We start from the raw sequence: 23,843 nt of genomic DNA, 5'->3' as shown, positions 1-23,843 counted from the left end.
AAGGAGATGTTGGGCAGCAAGAAAACAAGTCATTTTAAAAAATAATGCCGTCCCCTGTTTTGAAATGTGCTGGCAAAGAAAATAACTAATAATGCAGAGTGACGAGCCAGACCGCCTCCTCCTTTCCCCCCCGTCCCGTCCCCCCTTTTGACTACGGGAACCTGGGGAGCTTCAAAGTTGCAAGATGACGAGGTTCGCTCATTGGGTGGTGGGCTGGCTGTCTTGTGGCCGCGGGATGCACGACCACCCGCGATTTGGAAGAGGGGATTTTGTAGCGTAGCATAAACAGCATGGGGAGGGGGGAAATATCAGGCAGCATTTTGGTCATGGTTGTTTGTCTTCTGTTACCCATCTATTTTTTTGCTAATCTATCCGTAGTGAATGCTGTAATTGATATTTTCTAAATGGGCCAGTTGCACAGATCGCTGGCGAACCTGCCCCATGATGAGGACAAAGCGATTGCGAAACCTGGCACAGTGGTCCGCCGAGGGTATCAGGACCTTTCTCCCCCCCCTAAATAGTTGACAATAGTACCAGGTTGGGTTGTACCAAAAGCCTCTCGGGAGCTGGGATCATAGGACGAGGGCTCGAGTTGACAGTTTGACGCGTCAAGTCGTCAGATTTTGTTCCTTTTTTGTTCCTCTTTTTCTTTGTCCATGCCATGTTTGTCCGGGACGGGACCCAGGAACAAGAGACAAGAGCGGCTCGCAAGCAAGGTTCATCTTGTCTGTTGTCTTTTGTTGCCCTCGTGATCTCATCTGGCATCCAGCTCGGTAGGCAGTGCAAATTACGACGGGGGGGGGGACGAGAGTGGCCACCGGCGGCTCCGTGGGCGCAGCAGGCGTCTCTCTACGGAGTATACCAGGGTGTGGTGTGTCCAAAGGGCATGTTCACGGTTTCAGTCTGGATCTCGGTGCCTACTTGTGCATCGATTAAGCATGCAGGGGGAGAAAAGGTCAAGGGATTTTACCCCTGACAGTTTTCCTTTTTCTCTGCTTTTCGAGATGAGAAAATCTATCGTAGTTTCTAGAAGGCGAGGAAAGAAGAATAAGAAAAAAGAAACCGGCCCGTATAATTAATTTCGTTTTTTTATGGAATTTTAACTGACTCGAGTATTCCGTACCTGGTCCGGGCAAACCGGGGAAAGCTATGATACTTGGCGGAAAGCTCCTCATGGGAGCTATGGTACTTGTTGGACACATGGGAAAGAAGAGGACGAAGAAGAAGAGGAGGAAAAAAACTAAAAAAAAAAAAAAAAAAAAAAAAAAAAAAAAAAAAAAAACTCCGAGATTGGAGTGGCTCATGCAAGTTCTTGGCTATGAAACGCGAGCGGTCAAGGTCGAACCGTCCACTCGGGATAGAGGTGTGCGCATGGTGATAACTCAATTGGAATATAGCAGAGCTGTTTACGAAACACGAGTTGCATTGACATGACGCGCCTGTTGCGGGGGGAAGGCGGCGGCGGCGGCGGCGGCGACGGCATGGCTGTAGCCAGTGAGGGCCTGAGTCAACAAGAAGGTATACTTACTGATCTGTCAAAACTTGACAGATCCGTACAATGGATAGGATCAGAGGATAAGTGTAGAAAAAAAAAGAAAAAAGAAAAGGAAGACAGACGGGTGAAACACTGATTTGTGACATTTTCCCTTTTTTCTGATGGCCCATTTCCCCATCGCTTTTTCGTTTCTAGACAGAATTTGGCATTGTTCCAGACTTTGATCTCTGGATCGCTTTTTTTTTTATTTTTGCTTCGGTTCCGAATGAGCCGTGTGTGTGTTGGGTCATGTTGGCTCCCCCCCCTTGAAGAGGAGCCCGGGTCCCATTCCAGTAGGCCGGGACGGCGAAGTAGGAATGCGGGCGCGACGGGCAATGGCGGAGGAAACAATCTCTTGCCCTTTTCTCCATCTCTCTCTCTCTCGCGTTCCATGGTTTGATTTGGTCTTTTTTCATGTGATGTCGAGAAATCCCGGACATTAGCAGCACCCGAACCGCCCATTTTACCCATTTTGCCCATTTTAATACACATTTTCGGTATAAGCGAATCGTACTTGGTAGTAGTGAGTAATGCATAATATACCCTAGCTGGGCTAGCAAACGGACGATGACGGCATTGACTCTGCACATCATATGATGACAAGCGCGCGAGGTGGGAGGAAGGGGCCCCCCCCCCCCAAGTTAACTTATTAGCATAAAGAACATGGACTGAAATTATTCAGAATGTGGCCACTGGGGCTGAACTAGTTTGTGGTTTGTGGCTTGGACAACGTTTGCAAGGATACGAGGTGGAAAGAGACGGAGGACTAGGTGTAAAAAAGTTGACAACTGGGCGGATAGTCGGATAGATAGTCGGATAGGCGGATAGGCGAATGGTCTGAGTTATTGTCAAAGTGTGGTAATGAAGCATGGTGCGGCGGTATAGTTAGGTATGCACAAGTATAATATTGAAATTGGGTTTGGGAGGAGTAGTAGGATATGATGAGCACGAGAATTGTAGTGGCGGCAATAGTGGCGATGATAGCGGTGATGTTGTTGATGATAATGATGATGATGCTCTCAAATGCATCCTCTACAGGTGCAAGTAACAGTAGGCAATGCGCTGTCATCTTCTGCAGTCGTACTTGCTGTAATGCGCTACAAAGGTTCTACCGGACCACTATAACCCGCTATAATCTGCAAGCTATAACCGCCTGCGCAGGCAGCTTTTTACTCAGTAGGCCCGAAGCTGGTGGTGTCACTGGTGTGCCAACATGTCGGCGGTTCGCGACGGCTTCTGATTGGTCCGTTTTCGCGTAAATCAAAACAAACCGACGCGTCTTCCCAGACGCGTCTCCTCCTCCTCCAAAAAAAGGTTCGAGATGGTGGTGTCCCCAAGAGCTTGCCTAGTTCGTTCGCTCGTGGGCAGCTGAACCATTGCGCGGCGACGAATCAATTCCCGCCACGAACGGGGTCTGCAGAGTTTCATCCTGCATCCCGTCCATTCATATCGCGCAGAGTCCCCCCCCGTCTCTCTGCTCGTCTCACCACATGTTCTGCCCATCATCCAGGTACCTGTTCCGAGTGCGGCGCGTTCATGTGTGTCATTCTGTGTGTGTGAGTGGAAGAGCAAAGAACGCTTGAGCCAAGGAGCTCAAGTGTGTGTGAGTGCGAGTGAGTGAGTGAGTGAGTGAGTGAGTGAGTTGAGTGATAGTGAGCTGCCCCTCCCCACCCTCGGCAGAAAGGCGCAACAACCCCTCCTTCCTTTTAGTCTTGTGATGCAAGGTTTCTTTTTTTCTTTTTTTTCTCTTTTTTCTTTTTTCTCTCCTCATTCTTGTTCGGTTTCCCTCACTTTTTTGCTACCTTTTCTCTTCTGTTTCTTTCTCACTAGAGAAGAATAAGCCGAGGGAGGTTGAAACAAGACAGAGTTTACTCCTGCTCCGTACCGTGCAAGGAAAAGGCGGGGAGCATCACGGACATCTAACACCTTCCCAAAAAAAAGAAAGGAAAAAAAAAAGTAAAGAAGAGAAGCAGGAACAAAAACGGCCATGTAAAACACAACATTACCGAGGAACAGGCTGCATACACGCTGGGAACCGTAAAAAAAATGACACAAAATCCGCTGTCCCGTCCAAGGCCTTGTGCGAGTCTCTGGCTGGGCTGGCTGGCCCTGCGGCGGCGCGCGTCGCATTGCAAAACAGCTAATCCGCACTCTAAACTAGCAGCTAGTGCCAGCTCGGCTCATTCAGGCATACATCATTGGCTGCCGCCCACTGCATCCGAAACCAGGTTTTATCATCATTTTTTTTAAAGTGGCTTCATATCGAGATCGTGAATCCATAACTGGAGCTCCACATGGTGTACATGGTTTTTTTCCTTTTTTCCCCTCCCTCCCTTCTGCCGTGATACTTATTACTGAGTGCTCTCTAATAATGGGACGAAGAAAGAGACTGAACAGACGTGGCAGCCGACGAGCTGCTGGCATGGAGAGGTACCTAGCTTGCCGCCAAAATCATGAACTCCCCTGCGCCATCATCTCATCTTGCCTTTGGCGTGACTGAACTGACTAAGTTGTACGAAGCAGAAGAATGCAACAAGATGGGCCAAAAAAAAAAGCCAAGGACAGATTGGCGTAAAACATGACAAGAGGTGAGGCCTCGAGTAAAAGCAAGTAAACCCCTGTGGGCGGCGCGTACCAGTATGAATTCCTGCGCATTCCCAGAACCCCGCTTCGTCTGGGCCGTGGGACGCGGTCTCGGGCTTTGGGCAGTGAATTGAATGCTGCTGGTCACTGGGCTTGGCCAGGGCAGGCCGGGGCGGGCCATGCCATGCCAGGCGTCTGTCGACAAGGCGTGTAGGCCCCCCCCCCTGCTGGGCTGGGCTGGCTGATGGGCGCAAATGGGGGGCCTTTTAGTGGACGGTGGATGGGTTTTTTTGGCCCGGGGAGGGGGGGAGGTTGCAGGGAGGTACCTCAGTAGCACGCTGGCCTTGCAAGTAAGTTAGGTGATGGCTCTCTCTCGGCGTTGTGTGAATCGCTGACACACGCCCCCAAAGTTATTAGCCACACCAATTCCAATTCGGGCGGCTGCGCCTTTTGCCTGCTGCAGGGCCTATCCGACCATTCATGACTGACACGCCGACTGGCACTCAAAAATGCGCAGCACCGGTCGGCTCATGCATGACTGGTCGAAGCAGCAGCATGTGCATACTGATAGGATATAGGTAGAGAGATGGCTTGGCAACCTACCTAGGTAGGCAAGGTGCTTGTAGAAGCTGCAGCTGGCCCACCATCTAGGTACAGTAAGTACCTACTGCCCACTGCTGGCACTCCCTCCCTCTGTCACTGGTGCTCCTGCCACTGCCACTGGTACTGACTGGTACTACTGCTGTCGCCGCTGCTGCAAAAGCTCCACCACACCGAGCAAGGCGCTGGCGCTGGCCATCCACCAACCGGCCGCTCGTCGTTTTACTGAGTTGAGGCACCTGTCTGAGGCCTTGACGAGGCGGCTCTAACAAGTAACCTGTCTGTGCCTTGGTTGGCCGCAGGGCCTCGCACATTGGCCGCTCGCTGCACTTCCCTCTTTCTCACCCCTCCCCCCCGCCCGTAAGTTTTGGTTAGCACGGTTAGGTACCTGCTTCGTACTCCGCACAGCGCACACGCTCGCTGCAACCCTGCCATAGCCCAGCCATGACCTGCTATAACCATGCCCACTGACCCTCTGCTAGATCAATCTATTCCTGCCTGCTCTCCTCCTGCACACTCGCTCCACCCATCATCATCTACCCTCCTCCCCCATCCCTCCCTTCTCTTCCACCTACACCCGGCCGTCTCTCCCCTCCTACATCTTTTCTCCTCTTCACCATTGCTCGCTCTTTTTCTTCCCTCGCCAAACTTGTCGACTTTTTTTCCTTTTCTTCTCGCTTCCATTCTCAACTTCGCTCAACCGCCCTTTTTTATATTTGCAATTCGCACCGATTCAACACCAACAAAATCTGCTACTACTTTCAACGCCGCCGCTCCGACGCCCCTGACACGTAAAATCCACTCCAGCTTTCTCAAAGTGCAACAGCACGCTCTCATTCACGCTTCGGCTTTCTTGCCCGGCGAGGCGGTGCCCAGATTTCTTCTGTACGCGCCCCACAACCATACAATATCATCTTTGGGTAAATAACCTTATCCCGTCCTCCTCTTCTTTTTTTTTCCCTTTGTCCTCGCTGGTTGCCGTCCGCATCGCGTCTTCGGCACCGCCCCCCGGCTTACCACGTTAACGTGAATGCCCGCAACCGCGTTTGACCGCTAACCACGTAACCCGCTACTCTAGCTAAAACACGCCGCGTTTGCCTCCGCGCTACACTCCTCCGAACTCTCACCCCATTGACCTGGCCGCCATGGCCAAGTCGACGCGTTTTTTCGGCCACAACGATAATCTCCAGATATTTCAAGACGACATGTTTGAGAATTCGCGCCCCATGACCAGCCACGCCCCCATGCCCTCAGTCACTCGTCCTCCACGTCGTCCTCTAAGCGCTTCCAGCTCCAACGTCATTCTCGACCCGCCTTCCTCTGCCTTCTCCGGCTACTCGCCATACAAAACGAAGTCTTCCTCCCCTCGCTCTCCTCTCAAGTCTTCCCAAGGCGCCAGGCTCAACATGGTGTCCATGGCGCCTCCCATGGTCAAGCGCCACACCACCGACAACCTCCAAAAGAGACCGCAGCTCTCCAAGTTCAAGACGGGCCCCCAAAAACCAACCTTTGAACTCAACTTCGGCAAAGAAAATGTCCACCCGCACATATTTCCCGCTCCTCCCACAATCAACATCTCCATGGAGAATTACTACCAGCAGAAACCCAACATGAACGGCAAGCGAGGCCTCATGGATGCCGCCCCGATCCGAGATGCCCGTGCCAAGAAGTCAAAGACGGATGATAATGCCCTGCCTCCTCACGACTCTTTCCCACCCATTACCGACGATGGCACCAAGCCTCCTCACAGTTATGCCCAGCTCATTGGCATGGCTATTCTAAGATCTCCCATGCGTCGACTCACCCTCGCCCAGATTTACAAGTGGATCAGCGACAACTACTCCTTTTACAAACCCGACGATGCCGGCTGGCAAAATAGCATTCGCCATAATCTGAGCCTGCACAAGAACTTTATCAAGATTGAGCGGCCCAAGGATGACCCTGGCAAGGGCAACTACTGGGGCATTGAGCCCGGCACCGAGCACCAGTTCCTCAAGGAGAAGCCTCCGCGAAAGTCGGCTCCTTCTGCCGAGAACCTGCCCGTCATGTCTACCCGTCTCGAGCCCTCGATGCGTTCCATCCCCAATATTGGCCTCTCCGAACCTACTCTGCCGCCACAAGGCTCTCGTCGCCGATCCACCCTGCCGCCCCTGCCTACTTCCCAGGCCACTCTGCCCATGCCCGCCGAGATTTCCTCCGATGCCACAATTCCGGTTTCCGACTCAGCCGCTCCTGAAGATGCCAACGACCGCCACGACAACGAGCTGCCCCACGACGCCATGTACTCTCCTCTGCCTGCTACCATGCACTCCTCACCACCGGTGCCCCGACATGGAGAGCGAAGCGGCACTCCTCCTCCCATGACGGGCCAACCCGCCTCGTCCATTTCGCGTTCCCACAAGCGCAAATTCGCCTCAATGGACGATAGTGGCTACATCTCCTCCCTCGAATCTTCTGCCATGCGTCCCAACCAAAAGGCCATGCTCTTGACCTCGGAGGCCGATCGTCCTCGCATTAAGCGTGGCCGTGCTGAGGAGGAGATTGCTCGTCTGCGCCACTCGTCACCCTTCAGCCCGACCAAGTCCCGCTCACTGTCCATCTACGGCCCCGTCTCTTCCTCGCCCCTGAGACAGGCCTGCGAAGGTCAAGCTCTGCTGCCTCTGACTCCCGTGGTTAAGATGAAGCCCCCCGTCCGCCCTCCTCCTTCTGTTTCCCCCAATACCAATTTGAGGATCCATCGCGACAAGGTGCGCCACATGCTTCAGTCGCCCCTTCGCCGCGTCACCGGCGTCGGCGAGGAGGCTCTGCCTTGGAGCCCGGCATTCAATCTTGACGACACTCTTTACGCCTTTGATGACTTGCCCAACAACGTCAACAATTTCGATATTTTCCAAGACATTGCTGGCTTGGACGAGAACACATTTCCTGTCATTGGCTCTGTGGACTCGGGCTCTCCGGTCAAACGGTCTGCCAAGCGAGGACGCCTCGAACGATCTGTTTCGTCGTCTGGCACAGACCAGCTCACGGGCTCGGTAAAAAAGTCGATTACCTCTGCTCCTCTGCTCCGCGTTCCCGAGCACTCGCCTCTGCGCTTCCTCGACACCCCTAGCAAAGCCTTTGAGGGGCTGAGCTCTCCTTCCAAGATGCTGGAGTCGCCCACACGTGGGTCGCCCAGCAAATTCTCTGCTGCCATGCTGGAGGTGTCGGGCGACGACGCTTGGTCGCTCGCCATGGACCCTAACGAGTTTGCCTCGGGCAATGAGAACGCAGAATTTGGCGGCCTCGATATTCTCCAGGGCTTTCAGAAGATTGGGTCGGGCTCTCAACAACCCAAGCCGGCCCGCGCTGCCAAGCCAGCTCTGGGGCGCAGCTACTCGACGGCATTCTAATGAAGTGAGGCTCGAGAAGTCTTGTAATGATGTTGATGAATAATGACACGCGCTGCACAGCTTGTGCGGTGACGGCTGGTACAAATTAGAGCAGAGGATCCAGGTGATTCTGGCGACATACTTTTCGGCCTCGCGGCCGCTTGTTGCTTTTCTTCTTCGTGTTTTTTTTCTTTGCCTTATTGCGGTTGGCGATGGCATGTTTTGACTTTGAACGGAAAAGTGGAAAACCTTATTGGGAGGAATTATTTTCTTTCATCATGGCAGGTTTATCATCCGAAGGGGGCGCTTGGTTCATTGGCGTTGTTTTGCTCTACTTTTGTGTGTTTTGTTGCTTCGACTACGTATCCTTTTCTTCTCTTCTTATTTTTTTTTTTGGTTAATAATGTTTTCTTATCTTTTTCTTTTCGGAAGGTATTCTGTCTACTCTTTGATGCGCTGTTTGAGGATGCTCTCTTGTTTTGAGTAGTGTACGGAAGGGACAAGGAAACGGAACGGGAACAGGATTATGATTAGTCTGATTATTAGCCGGCCTAAAGGCCAAGAATGACATTTGAAATTTTATCAATTGGTTAACCTGACTGTTTCTGGCACTGTCGTCGCAACGTGATCCGAGGTGATTTGTATAATGTAGATTTGAAAGGGTATCTAGCGATAAACGGTCTATATATGCTCCAGACGCCAAAGCATGCAAGAAATTCTAATTACAAAGAAGAATTGTCGTCAATTGACCAAGACAATTGATTGACTCGACAAAAGACGGGGTGATGAAGGAAGAGATGGCGACGAGGTACAAACTAGTAGATGCGCATGCGCGCGGCCCAGCCTGTGCTCTCCTTTTGCTCGATGCTAATCTTGCAAGGAAAGGGGTTGCCGCCCTGGGTGGTGATGGGAGGGATGTGGTCCTTGTGTGTGTTGGCAAAGGTGACGATTTTCATGGCCGTAGTGAGGAGAGTCTGCTCCATGGCTCGGCGAACCTTGGCGCGTTCTGAATTGTGTTAGTAGTTGATGCTCCTTTGCCCAAGTAGTTTCCCCCCTCTCCGTCTCGCCCGCCTTATTTGTCTTCGGACAGTGATCCGATGGGGGAGATGCGCAGCAGAAACAGGACAAAAAAAAAGCCAAAATACAGAAAACTCACCAGATTCGGTTCTCGGCTCGGCGACGGTAACCTTGACCGTCCAGCATTCCCAGCAGACCTCCTCGTCGCCTCGCGCTAACCAGGCTCTGCGGCGCCTCTTTTCGAAGAAGCGGACGGAAATCTGACCGCGGGCGCCGCTGGCCGAGGAGCTGGTGACGGCGGTGGTGTTGCTGTTTTTGGCGGCGGCGGCGGCGGCGGCCGAGGTGTAGTGGTGATGGCGGGGCGAGGAGCCGACGAGGCCGGTGGCGGAGGATGGGGTGCTCGGCGAAGACGACGAGGACGGGGAGGAAGAAGAGGCGGCGCGCTCGGCGTCGAGCTGGCGCTCGAGGGCGGCGGCGCGCTGCTCAATCATGGTGGCGAGCTCGTCGTCGTCGACGTAGGGCAGGGTCAGGTCGAGGACGTCGCGCGTCGAGGGGTGGACCGAGGGGAAGAAGCGGTTGAAGAAGATGGTGTGCAGGATGGCGCGGACGACGTCGCGGACGGAGCGCGGGTCGGCAAAGACGTCGAGAATGAACTCGGGAGGGTCGATCACGGCCGCGGCGGCAGCGGTAGCGGCGGCGGTAGTGGTGGTTGTGGTCGTGGTGGCGGTCTCCATGTTGCTTGGTGGTGAGGAAAAAAAAAGACGATGAGGGGGCGGGGGGGAGGAGAACGCGCACCGGTTGATGGCGCGATCGGGGAAACCGGTGAGGGTTGGGGGGGTTAAACGGTTCTTATCAGTACGCAGAAGTTTAATTCTGTCGGCGCACAGAATTGGGAAACGTGTCGCGCGGGTTGGGGAGCAGGATATTCGAGCATAAGGGAGAATGACTGTTCATGCGAGAAAGGGAGGAGGGAGAGGAGGAGGAGGGGGGGGGGATGAGTAGCGTTGGGGAGAAGAAGGCGACGGCAGCGGCAGCGGCGGGTTTGAGGGAATGAGGTGCAGATGATGGGAGTCAGCTGCGCTTTCTGGAGGGCGGCGGGCACAACCAAGGCGCAAGGACGTCACTGCGGGGGAAGGGAGAAAGGGTACGGAGGAGGGAGGGAGGAGGGGGGAGAAGGCCAGCTGGGTAGCTGGGCTACCTGGCTAGGTAGATGAGTAGGTACCTACACCTATCTGGTGGGGTTGATTACTGGTAGCAGCCCATAAAAAAAGAACGACAGCACTGATGAGGTTACTGATAGCCCACTGAGTCGGACGGTTTTGACTTTTACAGCGCTGTTGATTGGCCGGAAATGGAGCGGGGTGAGAGGAGAGCTTATCTGTCTGTATTACAGGTGGGCGGGCTCCGTGAATGGTTGATTGCTAGCAAAGGACCAGAGGGGTGAAATAAAAAACGCAAAGAAAGAAGAAAGAAAATGAATAAATACGGAAATAAAAAAGAGCTGATATCTGGTATGAGAGAAGACGAATAATTTATTTTTGTATACTGACGTGCCAAACTTTATGGGAGTGAGGTTACTTGTGCGTACTAATACTAGAGGCGGGGGGATGCCACTGATGAGACGTAGGTGGGGGGGCAGCCTGGTGCAAACGCATATTGGCATACAAGAAACGGAGGCATCATCACTGCTAAAAGTGTCTTCTCTTTCGCCATGATCCCTGGGTGAGTGGGTGCACGTGTGCTAGGAACCAGGCACGAGCGAGGCTCATGCAGATCAGGCAAACCCACGTCTTGCCATCCATAGAACCATTCCCATGGCATATGTACCTAGGTAGGTGGGTAGATACCTGTACAAACGGCGAGCGACCTATCAGTACTCAGTACCTGAGAAGAGGCCCGTTCTTCTCCTAGCGTACTGGCGGAGATGGGGGAAGGGGGGCTGCACACTATCGAGTCACTACCAGACAACCGGACTGCCAGCTACTAACTTGCTAACCTATTAGCCTACCTATGGCCAAACTGTCCGCAGATATTTCCACATTAATTAGCGTCAGCGATGAGTTTATGCCCGGAATAGGCAGTCTACGTAGTCGGCTCCACATAACCTTGCAAACGTGCTATTCGAGATATCAAATATTGCTCCATGAACAAGAAGCATCATGGCGGCATCGGAAGAGGAAAAACTATAACTGACCGATTGTGCCAGTAAGAATTCTGAGCTCGCCTTGTCGAGCGTGCGTACACCGCAACGCAAAATTACCGAGCGTCTGCCCGCCGCCCACCTACAGCGAGTTGAGTGTGTTTGAGGCTGTCCATCTGATAAGCATAATGCTGCGACAGATACAAACACGCACTACTTGTATCTACACCGCGAAGATGCTGCCAGATATGGCGGCTGGACCGAGTGCATCGACAAGTGCGGCCGTAGTGTGTCCCGGGAGTTTGATAGGAGTCTGGAACGACGAAAGAAGAAAAAAACCTTAACCAATACATCGATCGAACATGGGCCGAATCTCTTCATAACCCTGCTCGCTCACGCCCAGGTCAAAATTGTGGCTTCTATGGTTACCGAGAAATAAAGATGTGCGTCCCCAAATGGATGCAAACAAGCCTACCCAAAGGTGTAGCTACCTTTTTCTTACCTGCCGACAAACGCAATTGCTCGTACAATTCCCAGGCACAAAACAAGCATGTCGCCATTGCCCTGGTTTCTCCATTTCTGCACAGCCATCGATCGACACTTGGGATAAACTTCCATCCCGAATGACGGCGCGCATAGTACAAAAGTCGCCCGCAGGTTCAGCCTCCGTCGACAGCCGCCGCGACGTATCCCGTCTCCAGACCCAACCATGCAGCCCAATATGGCCCTGCAGGTCTTGCTTCCCCTCTGTTGCCTTGCGATACTGCAACGACGTTTGCCAAAATCGCGCAACTCAACATACGCATAAACTCATCACAACGAGCCTGTAGTGACGGCCCATAATCAATGCCTCCTCGTCACCTCTTGTTGTGCTGCCTTATCGCCGCACCCGCCCGCGCTGGGTGGTGGGACGACTTCTCGAACAACCTCGCCTCGGATCTCGCGCCCATCCTGGCCCTCTTCGGCGAGCAAGTCACCAAGCAGTTCTTGAGCGAGTCCACCACGGCGCTCGACACCTTCATATTTGCCATGGTGCCGCTTGGCATCCTCACGGCCGTCGTCTCCGCCATCCGCGTCTGCGGCGGCCCTTCCCTGCGCGCCTTTGTCGGTCGTGCCCAGGAGGGCAGTGGCGTTGCCGAAGCTGAGCTATGTTCCTCCACAAGCCGTGACGCCTGCGAGCTCTACCGCAACGGCGCTGTCGTTCGCGTCTTTGGCCGCCCCAAGATTCTCGAACTGGTTCACGTGCCCGATGACGTAAACTACTACCAGTATGAGCAGCCAAGCAGCGGATGCAGTGAAGCCAAGACCAAATGTGGCATCTATACGTTTCGGGAATACATTGACAGTTCTGCGGCCAGAGACGCTGGGTGGACCGAGGACGGTGTTCCTACGAGAGCAGATGGCGAGGTTGGAAGAGGACCCAGATCGGGTTTCGCTCCGAACCCCAACCTGTCTCTCAATTATGGCATTAAAAAATACCCCAGATACGTCTCCTGGCTGGCCGCATGCACGGGCCTTGTACTACAATTTGCAGTTCTGTTGTTTGCTGCGTTGGCCACATACAAGTGGCGCTGGAAGAAGAACGACGCTCCTGCTCCGTCTTGGGCCTTTCCCATGATGGTCTTTGGGACTATTATGCAATGTGCTGGCATGTGGTTGTGTGCACACTTGATCGATGCCAGCACCAAAGAACGGGTCTTTCGCAAAACCAAACCATTAAGCAGACCGTCGCCTTCATCGCTGCACGTTGTGCAGCCTGGAAACCAAGTCATCGGAGACCAAACGTTTGATTCGTGTTCATTTCAAGACAAATTAACGCTCAAAAGAGAATACATCACATCATGGAAAGATTCTCAGCAGTCTGACCGCCCGAAAATGACCGGCGGCAGCGTTGCCGTGACTATGGTTGGGTTCATCTTGCAGTTCGTCAGTTTGCGGGCAGTACACTCGGCTATCTCGGTATTTCAATTAGGGGCCATCTTGGCGATGAGCTTCATTCGTTCCATGCTACGTGCACAGCGCCTCGAAAAAGAGCAAAATCTGCTGTACCATCTTCACGATGAAGTGCAGGGTCATGAGCTGGATTGGCTTGCCCTGCACATGCAAACAAATAGAGAAGATGATGAGATCAGGCCGTCGGCATCTCTCCACCGTGAGCGACCTCCGATGATAGCCGGCACCAACTCCGGTGTACAATCAATTGATGGTGTGAGGACACTTCATGAATTCGAGTCTTGCGTTAATGGTGTAGGGCCTGCGTGTGCGATTACCTACTCTGGGTCACCTCCAACTTCAGCCTCAGAGCTTCAAGAGCACATAAAGGAACAACACATCAGCTGGCTGAAGAAACACGAATGCCCGCCAAATTCGAACCTGCCACGTATCGGTGTTCAGTTGTTCTACAAGCGGGCGCGACTTGCGGAATTGACCAGCCAAGCCGAGCTGTCCAGTCCGCGATTGTCAAATGCCTGGGGCGATGATCTGGTCAAAGTTCGGTCTTCAGCGCGTCAGCTGAGGAGCGCTATTGAAGCAGCTGCTGATATTATCTTTTCTCGCGCCAACATTAAAAAGACATGGAAAGAAGCTAACGTTTTTACCTGGTCGGCCAACTTGTCTTGGTACTCGAAATCTGTCGGCCAAGCGGGCAGTTCCTTGGTACACCTGTCTTTGAAACGATTCTTAGCTGCTGATAATCAAATGCCTGGTTGGCACACCGAGCAAGATTTCTTGGAGGCTATCCTCGGCTTATCGGCATGGTCACTGGCTTCCTATCAAGCATCAGTGGTGTCTGATGATGCTGATGACATCAGAAGAACCATAACGAAGACACAATTTGAGCGAATTTTGGCAGCGGATGGCAAGTCGGCGGAGCATCTTACGGAGATCGAGACAACAATGAAGTTCTGGGTCGAAGAATTTCCAGCAACAACGCGGAGGCAGTTGATTTTCGACCCCCGCAACATAGACATGAATAAAAGCCGAAGCCCGGCTACACTATGGCTCCAAGATGGTCCTTGGACCTTCCGTGCAAAAGTCGGGTCTGGGCAAATGACCGACGTCAAAAAATCTCGGCCGCCTATTGACAAAGTTATTATCATCAAGAAAGACAGAGGCGTTGATACGGGTTCCCAATTCCAGTATTTTTCGCGACGCATTCGACGTCACAAACGCTGCACCATTACGTATGTGACCGTTACAACCGATGTTGTATAACATAGTACGGGGCCGGCGAGCACCCTCTCCCGTCGCTACAATAGGCAATATTTTAGCCCACCTCGTACCCTTCCTATTCTCGCTCGCGGAGCCAAGGCACTCCGCCGTCGCCGTCGCCTAGGCCGGTGTCTTGCCGCCACCAGGGACAAGGTGTAGATGCTCATCGTCATGCTCGCCGCAAAGTCGATGAAGAAGACACGGCGATGGTCAGTAAGTGAAAGAGTACCGTAGTAAAGTGTTGTGCGTCTATGATCATTTGACGTGCATGATAGTGCCCGTTTTATCCGTCGTAGCTTGTAAAGGGCTTGCGAGAGCTCGTACGCTAACATGTACACGAAGCGCAATGACCAAGAAGCGACGGAAGCCTACTTTCACGGCGTCTACAACCGACTCTCGTAGATAAAGAGAATTTTGGACGAGTCCCCCCACCGCATGCCGCTGCAGGTGAAGAGCGCAGAGGGCAGGGAAGTACGTGCTTTTCTGTCAAGGGCGTTGCCGGCTTGCTATCGTGAACTTGTATAGAATTCGTTTCCAGACGATATTGAAAAAAAATGAGCGCATGGATATACCGAGCTACTAGGTAAGTAGTGTAGTAGTGGACGATCAGTTCTAACACTCTACAAACACTAGCTCTATCCCTCATACGGTGTCGGACTAGGGGACTGTCTAGAATATACTAGTAGGTAGAGAGAACCAGCATGGAAGAACAGGAAGGGATATTGTAGATAATGTGTGCTTTCTACGGAGTGCTGTTAAACGTCAACGCGGGCAGAAAGCGTTTTGTACGAACTAGCTGCATGCCGTCGTAGCGACATACGTCCATCTCTACACATGATTCGATCGAAACTGCCTTCGTCTACATTGATATGCATGTGAAGGGAGTACCTATCCTAATACTCGAGGAAGTTCTCTACTAGATTGCCGTTGCTAGACCTTTCGGGGGCTCAAGTTAGGCTCACCCTGAGCGAGGTTAGCGATATAGATCGTAAAGGTGTAAGCCTTCTCCTAGGTAATACTGAGATTTACTTATACTACTCAAAGGACCATGTAGGGTCTTCTTAAACAGAGTATGATTATCAAGTAAAAAATTATAATAAATATGATCACATCGAAGCAAATCAAATCGAATGAAAGATGTTGATCTCAAATGTGCGATGTATTAATTTAATAATTTTTCTCATGATCAACACTTAGTTTTTGTGTGCGCGAGGACATGTCAAGCACTGTTACGGAAGATAGTGAGGGCGTGGCAGATGCAGGGCGTCAAATAATCTTTGAGCTATGCTGTTGGTAAGATCATATTTTTGGTAAAGAAACGTGGCAAATAAGAAGGGCCAATTGAACATGATATTACTTCCGGCATACTCACCCCGCTGCTGTTCCATGCAAAGAAGTGATCTCAATTGCTATACAGGGACTGCGCCTCTCCCAATGCTACTGTAAGAAAATTTACTATATTCCCTGTTTATTATCTTTTTTTTTTTATCTCGCTTTCCCTTTTCGATTCATGACTTGGACTCAACGGCCTTGTTCCACGCGCTCTCAAAACTGCTACCCTGGTTCTCAACCATGACGATGCTGTGGTCGCCTTGTGTGCTCTGCGCCGTTCTCGTATCAGGCTGCGTCTCAGCCGCGGCGTCGGCCGGCTTGATGTGCACGGCGCTCTCCATCAGCCCCTCGCCGCGCACCTCGCTCTCCCAGTTGCTCGAGTAGACGACAGCGGCAAAGGCCTCGAGGCCGCGCACCGCCTCCATGTCCTGGAGGTACTCGTTGGGCACGCCGTTGCCGATGACGTGCGCCTGGCGCGTCAGTACAGAGAGGATCTTGGGCAGCAGGACGACCTTGGTCTGCTTGGACTCGGTGATGAGGTTGGCCATGAAGCCGCTCTCGTCGACGGGCAGCTCAAAGGCCTCCGTTGCCAGCTTCTTCTCCACCAGCGTCGAGAAGCCGGCGTCGAGGAGGAGTGTCAGTACGTGGCAGAACGCAGGTGACTCTATGAGGTCCGCCGTCTCGTCGAGGAGCCTGCGCAGGGCCTCGGGGGAAGGCTGCGCCGGGATGCCCTCCTGGGCCGAGTTGTCTTCGAGGATGCCGGACTGGCGGATGACCTCATCCTCCTGGCCCTGGGGTGGGAGCAGAAACTTGAGCCAGTTGGCACTGCGCCGCTCCTCCGCGGTGGAACCTTCAACCTGTCGGCGAACTTCGATTACCAGATCGGACAAGCGGTCAAAGCTAATCAGATCGCGGGGGTTGAGGGTGCCGAATACGGAGCGGACGGCACTGTCGACCGTTTTCATAATGTCGACCCAACCCTTGTTGAGGAGCCACCAACTAAAAGTGAGGTACTTGCGATTCGTATCGAAATCACTGCCGTATGCTTGGTCGGTGTTGTCGTCGTCGTTGTTCTCGAGGCTAATCGTGGCAGACTGGGTGCCGGTGGCCAGCGCAACGACGCTGGAGAGGTAACTTCGGCGACCCAGGAGATTGAGCTGCACACGGGTGAGCATGGTCAGCAGCGCGAGGGTGTAGATGAGTGTAAAGGCACGCGTAACGGCTGCAGCTTTGTTAGCCAGATCAGTGAGGGGGGCAGAAAGGGGCTGGGCATGTTATGAGCGTACAGCTGATGATCAAGTCGTCCCAAAGCTGTCGCTTGGAGCGGCGGGGCTTGGATGGGGTGCTATCCTGCGCAGTATTCTCGGGCACAGAGGTAAGCGGGGGAAGAGAGACTTGGCTGGCGTGGACGCCGCTCTCGCTCACGATGGAACTCTTGCTGTCGTCTTCGGTCAATGTGGTGTCGGCAATGCTGGGCGGCGTCGGCGAGGCATCGGATGGGTTGGCCTTTATGACTTTGGCCGTCTTGGCCTGCTGGATCTCGTAGGTGATTTGCTCCGTATTCATCTCGGCAAGGACGTTTGTGGTGGCGGTAGGGAGGAGGGCGAGGACGGTAAAGGTACAGTCTTCTTGGTTTTGCTCAAAGCGTCGACGCAGGCTGTAGAGAGTGTCAGATGAGTAAAGTCGAGGCAGGGTGCGGAGTATCTGTCGAGGCAATGCTCACTTTTCTTTTGAGATGCGCTCGCTCGTCATGCGCTCACGCGCGTCGGATATCTTGGACATGACGTATTGGCTGATCACGTAGCCGGCGCCGACGATGCCGACGCCAATGGCAACCGGCGTGCGGTTTCGACGAAACCATCCCCGTACGGACGAGATCATGGTCTCTGCTGCGCGTGGTGCAAGGTTGAGCTTCGGCAATGGGGAGGGTTTTGCGGAGAGCTTAGATGGATCGTGTTGTGCCGAGCGCCGTCATGGGGAGAGGGCAGGTCGGGCGTCGATAAGCTTGCGAGCTTACGACAATGTGGAATTGAATGCGCGTTTCCCGAGATGGAACCTTGCGCTTCAAATGGGAGAATTCTCTTTCTGCAAGTCAAGCTGAAGTAAAGATGGCGACAGTTGAATCGCACGTGCGGACGGCGTCAAGCTATCATCATCTGAAGCCCTGCCTGGGTTAAAAAAGGTGGTTCTCAGAGCGCGACCCAGACCAGCAGCCCTTTACCAGTACAGGCTGGCAAACGGGGAGCAGGCGACGCGCGAGCCGAAGCCTCGGCCCCCGAAAGCGACAACAGACAGGCCCCCCAGGCTGGTCAGGACAGCCGAGCTTGTGGTGCAGGTACCTAGCTTTTGCTGCCCTTGCCACTTGGTTAACATGTACCTTTTGAACGCCATGCGACACAAAAGGCCCCCAGAATCTGGAGCTTTACAAGCTAGCCCGATTCGGCGGCGACATTACTTACCTTGATCAGTCAACCTGTCAACATGTGCTCACCATACATTATAATATACATGCTGTGCTGCACATTGATTGTAACAAAAAAAAAATTCATTCTATACGATGCGGAACAAAGATTCCATGTCTCCAACGAGAGGAAATGCCAATAGCGCTCAAAGGTATTCAGCGAACAACTTCAGCCAGCTGATAGCATTGGCAACGAGGTCAGAACAGGCAACAGGCGTCGCGTCTGATGAACATGATACAAAATTATAGATTGCCTAGTCGCACAATCACAAACCTGGAAATATCGAATTCGGTCATTATGATGGTGTCACTCGAGCATTATCACCGAACGTACAACGCCAGCATGCCCCTGGCTGCCCTCTCAGATTCTTGCAGAACAGACTCAAACAACCTCGACGCGAGCCAAGGAAATTTTTCATGTAGCGTTGTTCCTAGAATCCATTTATTTTTCACAATATTCACCAAAAGGTATTTTGACTACGTAAATCGGACCATTGGGGATGTGCTGCTCTCACTCCGGTCGCATGACTTACAAACAGGCAACTATCTCAACTTGCCTACTCAATTGTGCCGCATCGTACCACCGGCCCTCTTTTCTCTCTCTCTCTCTCTTTTATTTTCCAAAAATATCTCATAAAAATAATAGACAGGGTCACTTAGACCCTGAATGCCTGTAACTATTCGGCAGCCGAGCCACACACACGGCCGTCACACGTCGCTTTCGATGCCCCATACATTGGAAAATGGGATTCAAAAGTGCAAATAGTTCGAGAAGAGCAGACTCGATATGCCCTACAAAAAAAAGACTAAGGAAGAAAAGATGTTCTTGCTACACTTGTAGGATACCACGCTCGCCGAATGTAGAATAACGCCGCGATTGTTACCAGGTACATGTACCACAGGCAGCGAAGAAGCTGGAATCAATAATATTCATTTTTTTGTGCCAATGGAGATTGTGAGAGCTCAAGTAGGCGTCCCGCTAGTGCAATCCGCAGCTGATTTCTCTTATCATCATGTCAACAATGCTGCCGAGGACTTGCCAGAACAGCCTGGCGCCTTTCTTGTCATCTAAATCAACACGCCACTTGACACCTCTGCATTCAGTATCATTCTTAGTGCAGCCTCGCCTTTGTCAAGAGCAAAGCAAATGGTTGCAGCCGGTTAAACAGGATAGATCACACCTCAGCCGTACGTTCACAGGCACACCAAATTGGGTATATACAATATAATAAATTTTTAGTCATGGTGTAAAAGCTGGTACAAAACTCACAAGCAAAGCATCTATTGTCTTGCCAGTCGATATATTCCTCGCCCCTTCTCAAACAAACAACTCCTAAATTATGACAAAGGGTACGACGTCGCTGGAAGCGATTCGAGGTGCTTGCGGTGGTGCTCGTTGGCCTATTCATTGTTAGCCCACAATATCCAAAGATGACATTCAATTTCTACGCACGAAAGGTGTGCCACAGTAGTTGCAGGTAGCAATCTCAGCCTTATCGGTGTTGATAAAGATCTTGGGATGCCCGTGGGCGGCGCTGCCACCACCATCGCAAACCACGATTCGGTCGTGAGTCCATCGGACAGGCTGCTTGTGAATCATCTCCATAGCGGAAAGAGGTTGAGGCTACGCGTTCGAATTAGTCTTTGAAATGCCCAACCCAAGGCAACCGGTTTCCCCTTGCAACGGGAAATCACAAAGTCCGTACCTGAACCTCGAAGTCGGTCTGCTCAAATCGGGGGCCGGTCATGGCAGTGGCTCGCGGCTTCTGGTTTCGGGACCAGACTTCCACGCGGTTGGGAGCCTGGCCAATCTCAACAGGGACGGAGTCGCCGGTCTTGGTGGGAGTCTTGAACTCATCCCGTGTCGTCGGAACAGTCGATTCGAGCTGACGGGCAGAGACGCTGAAGGCGCGGCGGGAGACGCGCACGCTGCGCGCAAGGCCGCCCAGTACCCTCAATTGTGGCGAGGCCATGGCTGTATATTTGTAGGTGAAGTGAGGATGCAATTGAGCCCGATTGCAGGATTGCCAGCTGATTCGCCTTGGATTCCGCTGATAGCAGGTTGACGAACTAGACTGAGTGGATTACAGATCGCGGAAAAAGCTATTTTCCGTCGCGCCGCTACCAGAGAGCTCCAGAGAAAAAGTTCCAGGACGCCTGCAAATCGGCAGCTAATTTTCCACAAACAAGCAAGAAATCGAGCACCGGTAAACTAAAGTACGAATTCGGGTTACTTCCAACATCATCACTGCCCAGGACTTCCGTCATTCATTTCTCAGCAACTTGTGTCCTGCGCACCGTGAGCTGAGAGAGCTCTACCTACCCATCATGGCGCCCGACACACCAAAGGGAGTCTCTTCGAGACTGCTGACGATGAAATTCATGCAAAGAGCTATCGCATCAAATTCTACGCCAGCCTCCCCAGACTCCGAGCCTAACTCGGCAAAAAAGAGAAAACTAGACCATGGATCGCCCGCTGGTAGACTCAGCATGGACTTTGACCAGGCATCCGTGGATGCTGCGATGCAAGCCCAAGAAGCCAAGCGCAAAGCGGCGCTCCAGCAGCATGCGACCGGCGATACTCACTGGGTTTTGAATACAAAATTTGAGAAGTCGGCTACAGTGAAACCTTCTACAGTATCACGAAAGATAATCTACGTCGGTTACGGTGATATCGACTCCGAGAACGACAGCGGCGACGGAGAAGATGTCGCCGCGAAGGGGCGCACATCAACGCACAAGCCAAAGCCGAAGAATGAGGTACGTCAGGGTAATTAGGCTCACTGTGTGCCAAACGACCCTAACACTTTGTACAGAGCACGCAAAATCAGAGCGACGACGAATCTGGGAACGAGTCGGGACAAGGCTCAGACGACAGCGAGGGCCTAGATTCCAGAAAACGCAAAGAACGTGGTTCACAGCGAGAAGAAAGTAGATCGCGGTCCAAGTCGCGCACACGCCAAACGGCTGCAGAACTCAAGGCCAAGGAACTCCGCGATAAGCGTAGGAAAAAAGAAGTGCGACTGAACAATATCACGTCCATTTCAGGCGCAGGCGACAACTCGCCAAGCGGCAAATCCATGACTTGCTATAACTGTCACCAACCTGGTCACAGAGTTTCTGACTGCCCCCGACGCAAGCCTGGTGGACGTAGCAAGTAATGGCGCGTGGAGGCGACTCTGTGATAGCCCACCTGTAAATAATACCATGCATGGACGAAGCCTGTAGAGCCTGAGTACCTAGTGTGCAAAACCTCGAATGCTCTGACGAGACTGGCGTGCTTGGCCCCGAGACAGCTGGTCTGTCTCACGATTTATGATTCAGAGATACTCTCTCCAAGACTAGTGTTACATTAGCATTCTAATCGAAGCTATGGATTTTAAATGATTATGGATATTAATAAAGTGATTGCCCTTCAGCATTTGATTTAGCAAGTATCGCATTGGTAGACCTTCGCTACTTGTGGGGATCAAGCTAGCACCGGGACCACGGCTGGCTTCTGATTTTAGTGGCGTGAGAGATACCACTGACACTTTCGTCCGACATCCTTCGAGCGCGACAGTATCGCCACAAACAAGACAACAGAATCACCCCAAAAAGCCTCGCACTATCGTACTCAACATGGGCGGCTTGAACTTGGAAGTGTTCAAGGTAAGAAACCGTGCCTCTGCGCCCGTCCCCGCGACCCCTTTGCTCACCAGCGCTGACCTGGACCTTTCCACCAGTTCGGCATGTATGTCATGTTTCCCATTGGCATCATGTACTACTTTGGCACGAACCTCGACAACCGCTTCTCCGTGCCCGACTTTTGGCCGCGACCCGAAGAGTGCAACAAACTGCCGCGCGACCGTGACGAGCTCAAGGTTGAGTACGACCGCATGCTCGCCCGGCAGCGCTTCAAGCAGGCACGCTTCGAGGAGCAGCAGCGCGCCAAGAGCGAGGGAGCCGGCAGCAGCGGAAACGACTCCTAATTCTCAAGCGTCGAGGTAGTTGTGTCAAAGGTGCCGACGGAGGCGTGAAACCCTTGCTGTGCGTGCAGTGTAAACAAATTGTATGATGGAAAGAAGGATATAACAAAATTTCCGCCATGGGCGGCGCATTGGGTGGCGTTTTATTTGGTAACGGTGCAAACGGAATGAAAGAAGATGATATTCTACAGTCTATAATGGGTATGCTACAATAGTGTACAATAGTTTGGTTTGCGATCTGCAGGATACTAAACATCAAGATGCCTCTCTACAGCCTCCCACGCCTCTTCTGTGGCGCGTCCTTGCTTGATGTTTGCGAAAATAGCCTTGACTTCTGCGTGATCTCTCAAAGTCGCGAGAAGAGAAGACAGGGTCGTGGCAGATTCGTCAGAGTTCAATTTCACCATGGTGTCCTCGTTGGGCGCCCAGACAATATCGGCCGCGAGCAGTTCGAGGTCAAACTTGGACGCAAAGGCCTTGGCGATGGCCATGAGTACCGATGGCTCCGTCCACAGCACGTACCCGCCCTCAGCGCTCTCTTCTACGTCCTGCGCGCCGTCGTGCTCGATCGCCTCGTCTAGGAGATCGGAAAGCGCAGCGCCGCCATCCTTTGGCTTGAACACGGCCCGGCCGCGGCGGGCAAAGTTGAAGGCGGTGGAGCCGGTGATGCCCCCGGCCTTCTTCACGGCGAGCTTCAGATCCTGAAGCGTGCGCTGCTTGCTGTCCGTCTCGATGTCAATGATTAGAGAGATGTCGGGCGGCAAGAGAAACTCCATGGTCATGGGCTCCAACTTTGCGCCGGACGCCGATTTGCCTTGGCCACTGGCAATGGCGCCTTCGATTAGGGTCTTTGGGATGCTAGCTGGTGGACATTCTGTCAGACGTATCGAGAGTATGGCTCCTATTACCAATTACCTTTATTTGCAGCCGCAATCGCACTGGCGAGTGCTGGATTAAACTGAATATCGTCTCCATACACTACAGTCGTGTGAGTTCAAGTTGCAAGTCACGTATGATGGAGTCCACAAACTTCGCGAGTACATGGTGATTAATTTCGTAAAAGCCGTGCGTTCAACCATCTTCTTCTTGTCTGTCACAGCTTTAATATGTTTCGTCTTGGACCATTTATTATGCCCAGCCTCCCTGGGCCGTGTCGTGCTCATCGTCTGTTTGCATCCGGGACATCTCGTGAGACGAGGGACGGTAGTTGGGCGGAATACAAGCTGTGTCAATGCACCAGCAAAGCGCTTGGGCAGCGCCATCGTGAATATCCAAAAAGACAAAGAAAAAATGAGAGCCACGGGCGGTTGGGCCTCTTTCTCAGCAAACACATAAATGATGCGACATATGCATTACATGATGGACAGATCCGCGACGGGTTAATGATCTTCCCCTGAGACCAGTGCCGCCCCGCCAGGTAAAAAGTGCCCCCCGAAAGGGAGCAAAACCCACCAAAGCTCCTAGGCTGGTCGTCACTGCAAGTAGCTGTCGCTGCCCCTGTGATCCGCCGCATCTCGTCTGGACTCTGGAACCTGTCCAAACCGGCACACGACATCTAAAACGCCACTTTGGGCGTCGAGAGTGCTCTGTGAATACAACTTCGGTCTGCTCGATGATTTAAATAGCAGCA

General features: G+C 52.6%; 8 protein-coding genes across 8 annotated transcripts; 4 read left to right on the top strand and 4 right to left on the bottom strand.

Moving 5' to 3' along the window:
* Nucleotides 1–5,862: 5,862 nt before the first annotated feature.
* On the top strand, nt 5,863–8,106 carry V2A60_005604 (forkhead box transcription factor; the record flags this gene model as incomplete). Its single annotated transcript, XM_083256913.1, has 1 exon — nt 5,863–8,106. The coding sequence occupies one exon, from the start codon at nt 5,863–5,865 to the stop codon at nt 8,104–8,106; it is 2,244 nt and encodes a 747-aa protein (XP_083113039.1).
* A 794-nt stretch (nt 8,107–8,900) lies between these two features.
* On the bottom strand, nt 8,901–9,836 carry V2A60_005603 (autophagy-related protein 101; the record flags this gene model as incomplete). Its single annotated transcript, XM_083256912.1, has 2 exons — nt 8,901–9,091; nt 9,242–9,836. 2 exons carry the CDS (start codon nt 9,834–9,836, stop codon nt 8,901–8,903), a joined length of 786 nt encoding a protein of 261 aa, XP_083113038.1.
* Nucleotides 9,837–12,088: 2,252 nt separating this feature from the next.
* On the top strand, nt 12,089–14,455 carry V2A60_005602 (uncharacterized protein; the record flags this gene model as incomplete). Its single annotated transcript, XM_083256911.1, has 1 exon — nt 12,089–14,455. One exon carries the CDS (start codon nt 12,089–12,091, stop codon nt 14,453–14,455), a length of 2,367 nt encoding a protein of 788 aa, XP_083113037.1.
* Nucleotides 14,456–15,960: 1,505 nt separating this feature from the next.
* On the bottom strand, nt 15,961–17,665 carry V2A60_005601 (Peroxin-3; the record flags this gene model as incomplete). Its single annotated transcript, XM_083256910.1, has 3 exons — nt 15,961–17,006; nt 17,071–17,441; nt 17,508–17,665. 3 exons carry the CDS (start codon nt 17,663–17,665, stop codon nt 15,961–15,963), a joined length of 1,575 nt encoding a protein of 524 aa, XP_083113036.1.
* Nucleotides 17,666–19,583: 1,918 nt separating this feature from the next.
* On the bottom strand, nt 19,584–20,218 carry V2A60_005600 (zinc-finger domain-containing protein; the record flags this gene model as incomplete). The annotated part of the gene is made up of 3 exons (XM_083256909.1): nt 19,584–19,646; nt 19,699–19,869; nt 19,952–20,218. The coding sequence occupies 3 exons, from the start codon at nt 20,216–20,218 to the stop codon at nt 19,584–19,586; spliced, it is 501 nt and encodes a 166-aa protein (XP_083113035.1).
* A 517-nt stretch (nt 20,219–20,735) lies between these two features.
* Nucleotides 20,736–21,406, top strand: V2A60_005599 (uncharacterized protein; the record flags this gene model as incomplete). Its single annotated transcript, XM_083256908.1, has 2 exons — nt 20,736–21,005; nt 21,062–21,406. 2 exons carry the CDS (start codon nt 20,736–20,738, stop codon nt 21,404–21,406), a joined length of 615 nt encoding a protein of 204 aa, XP_083113034.1.
* Nucleotides 21,407–21,866: 460 nt separating this feature from the next.
* V2A60_005598 (uncharacterized protein) lies at nt 21,867–22,216 on the top strand (the record flags this gene model as incomplete). Its single annotated transcript, XM_083256907.1, has 2 exons — nt 21,867–21,896; nt 21,971–22,216. 2 exons carry the CDS (start codon nt 21,867–21,869, stop codon nt 22,214–22,216), a joined length of 276 nt encoding a protein of 91 aa, XP_083113033.1.
* A 245-nt stretch (nt 22,217–22,461) lies between these two features.
* On the bottom strand, nt 22,462–23,256 carry V2A60_005597 (post-initiation translation factor DPC29; the record flags this gene model as incomplete). Its single annotated transcript, XM_083256906.1, has 3 exons — nt 22,462–23,075; nt 23,129–23,191; nt 23,244–23,256. The coding sequence occupies 3 exons, from the start codon at nt 23,254–23,256 to the stop codon at nt 22,462–22,464; spliced, it is 690 nt and encodes a 229-aa protein (XP_083113032.1).
* Nucleotides 23,257–23,843: the final 587 nt, after the last annotated feature.

Source organism: Cordyceps javanica, chromosome 3, assembly GCF_051103115.1.
Source record: "Cordyceps javanica chromosome 3, complete sequence".
Lineage (NCBI taxonomy): Eukaryota > Fungi > Ascomycota > Sordariomycetes > Hypocreales > Cordycipitaceae > Cordyceps > Cordyceps javanica.
This window is presented reverse-complemented; position numbering and strand designations above follow the sequence as displayed.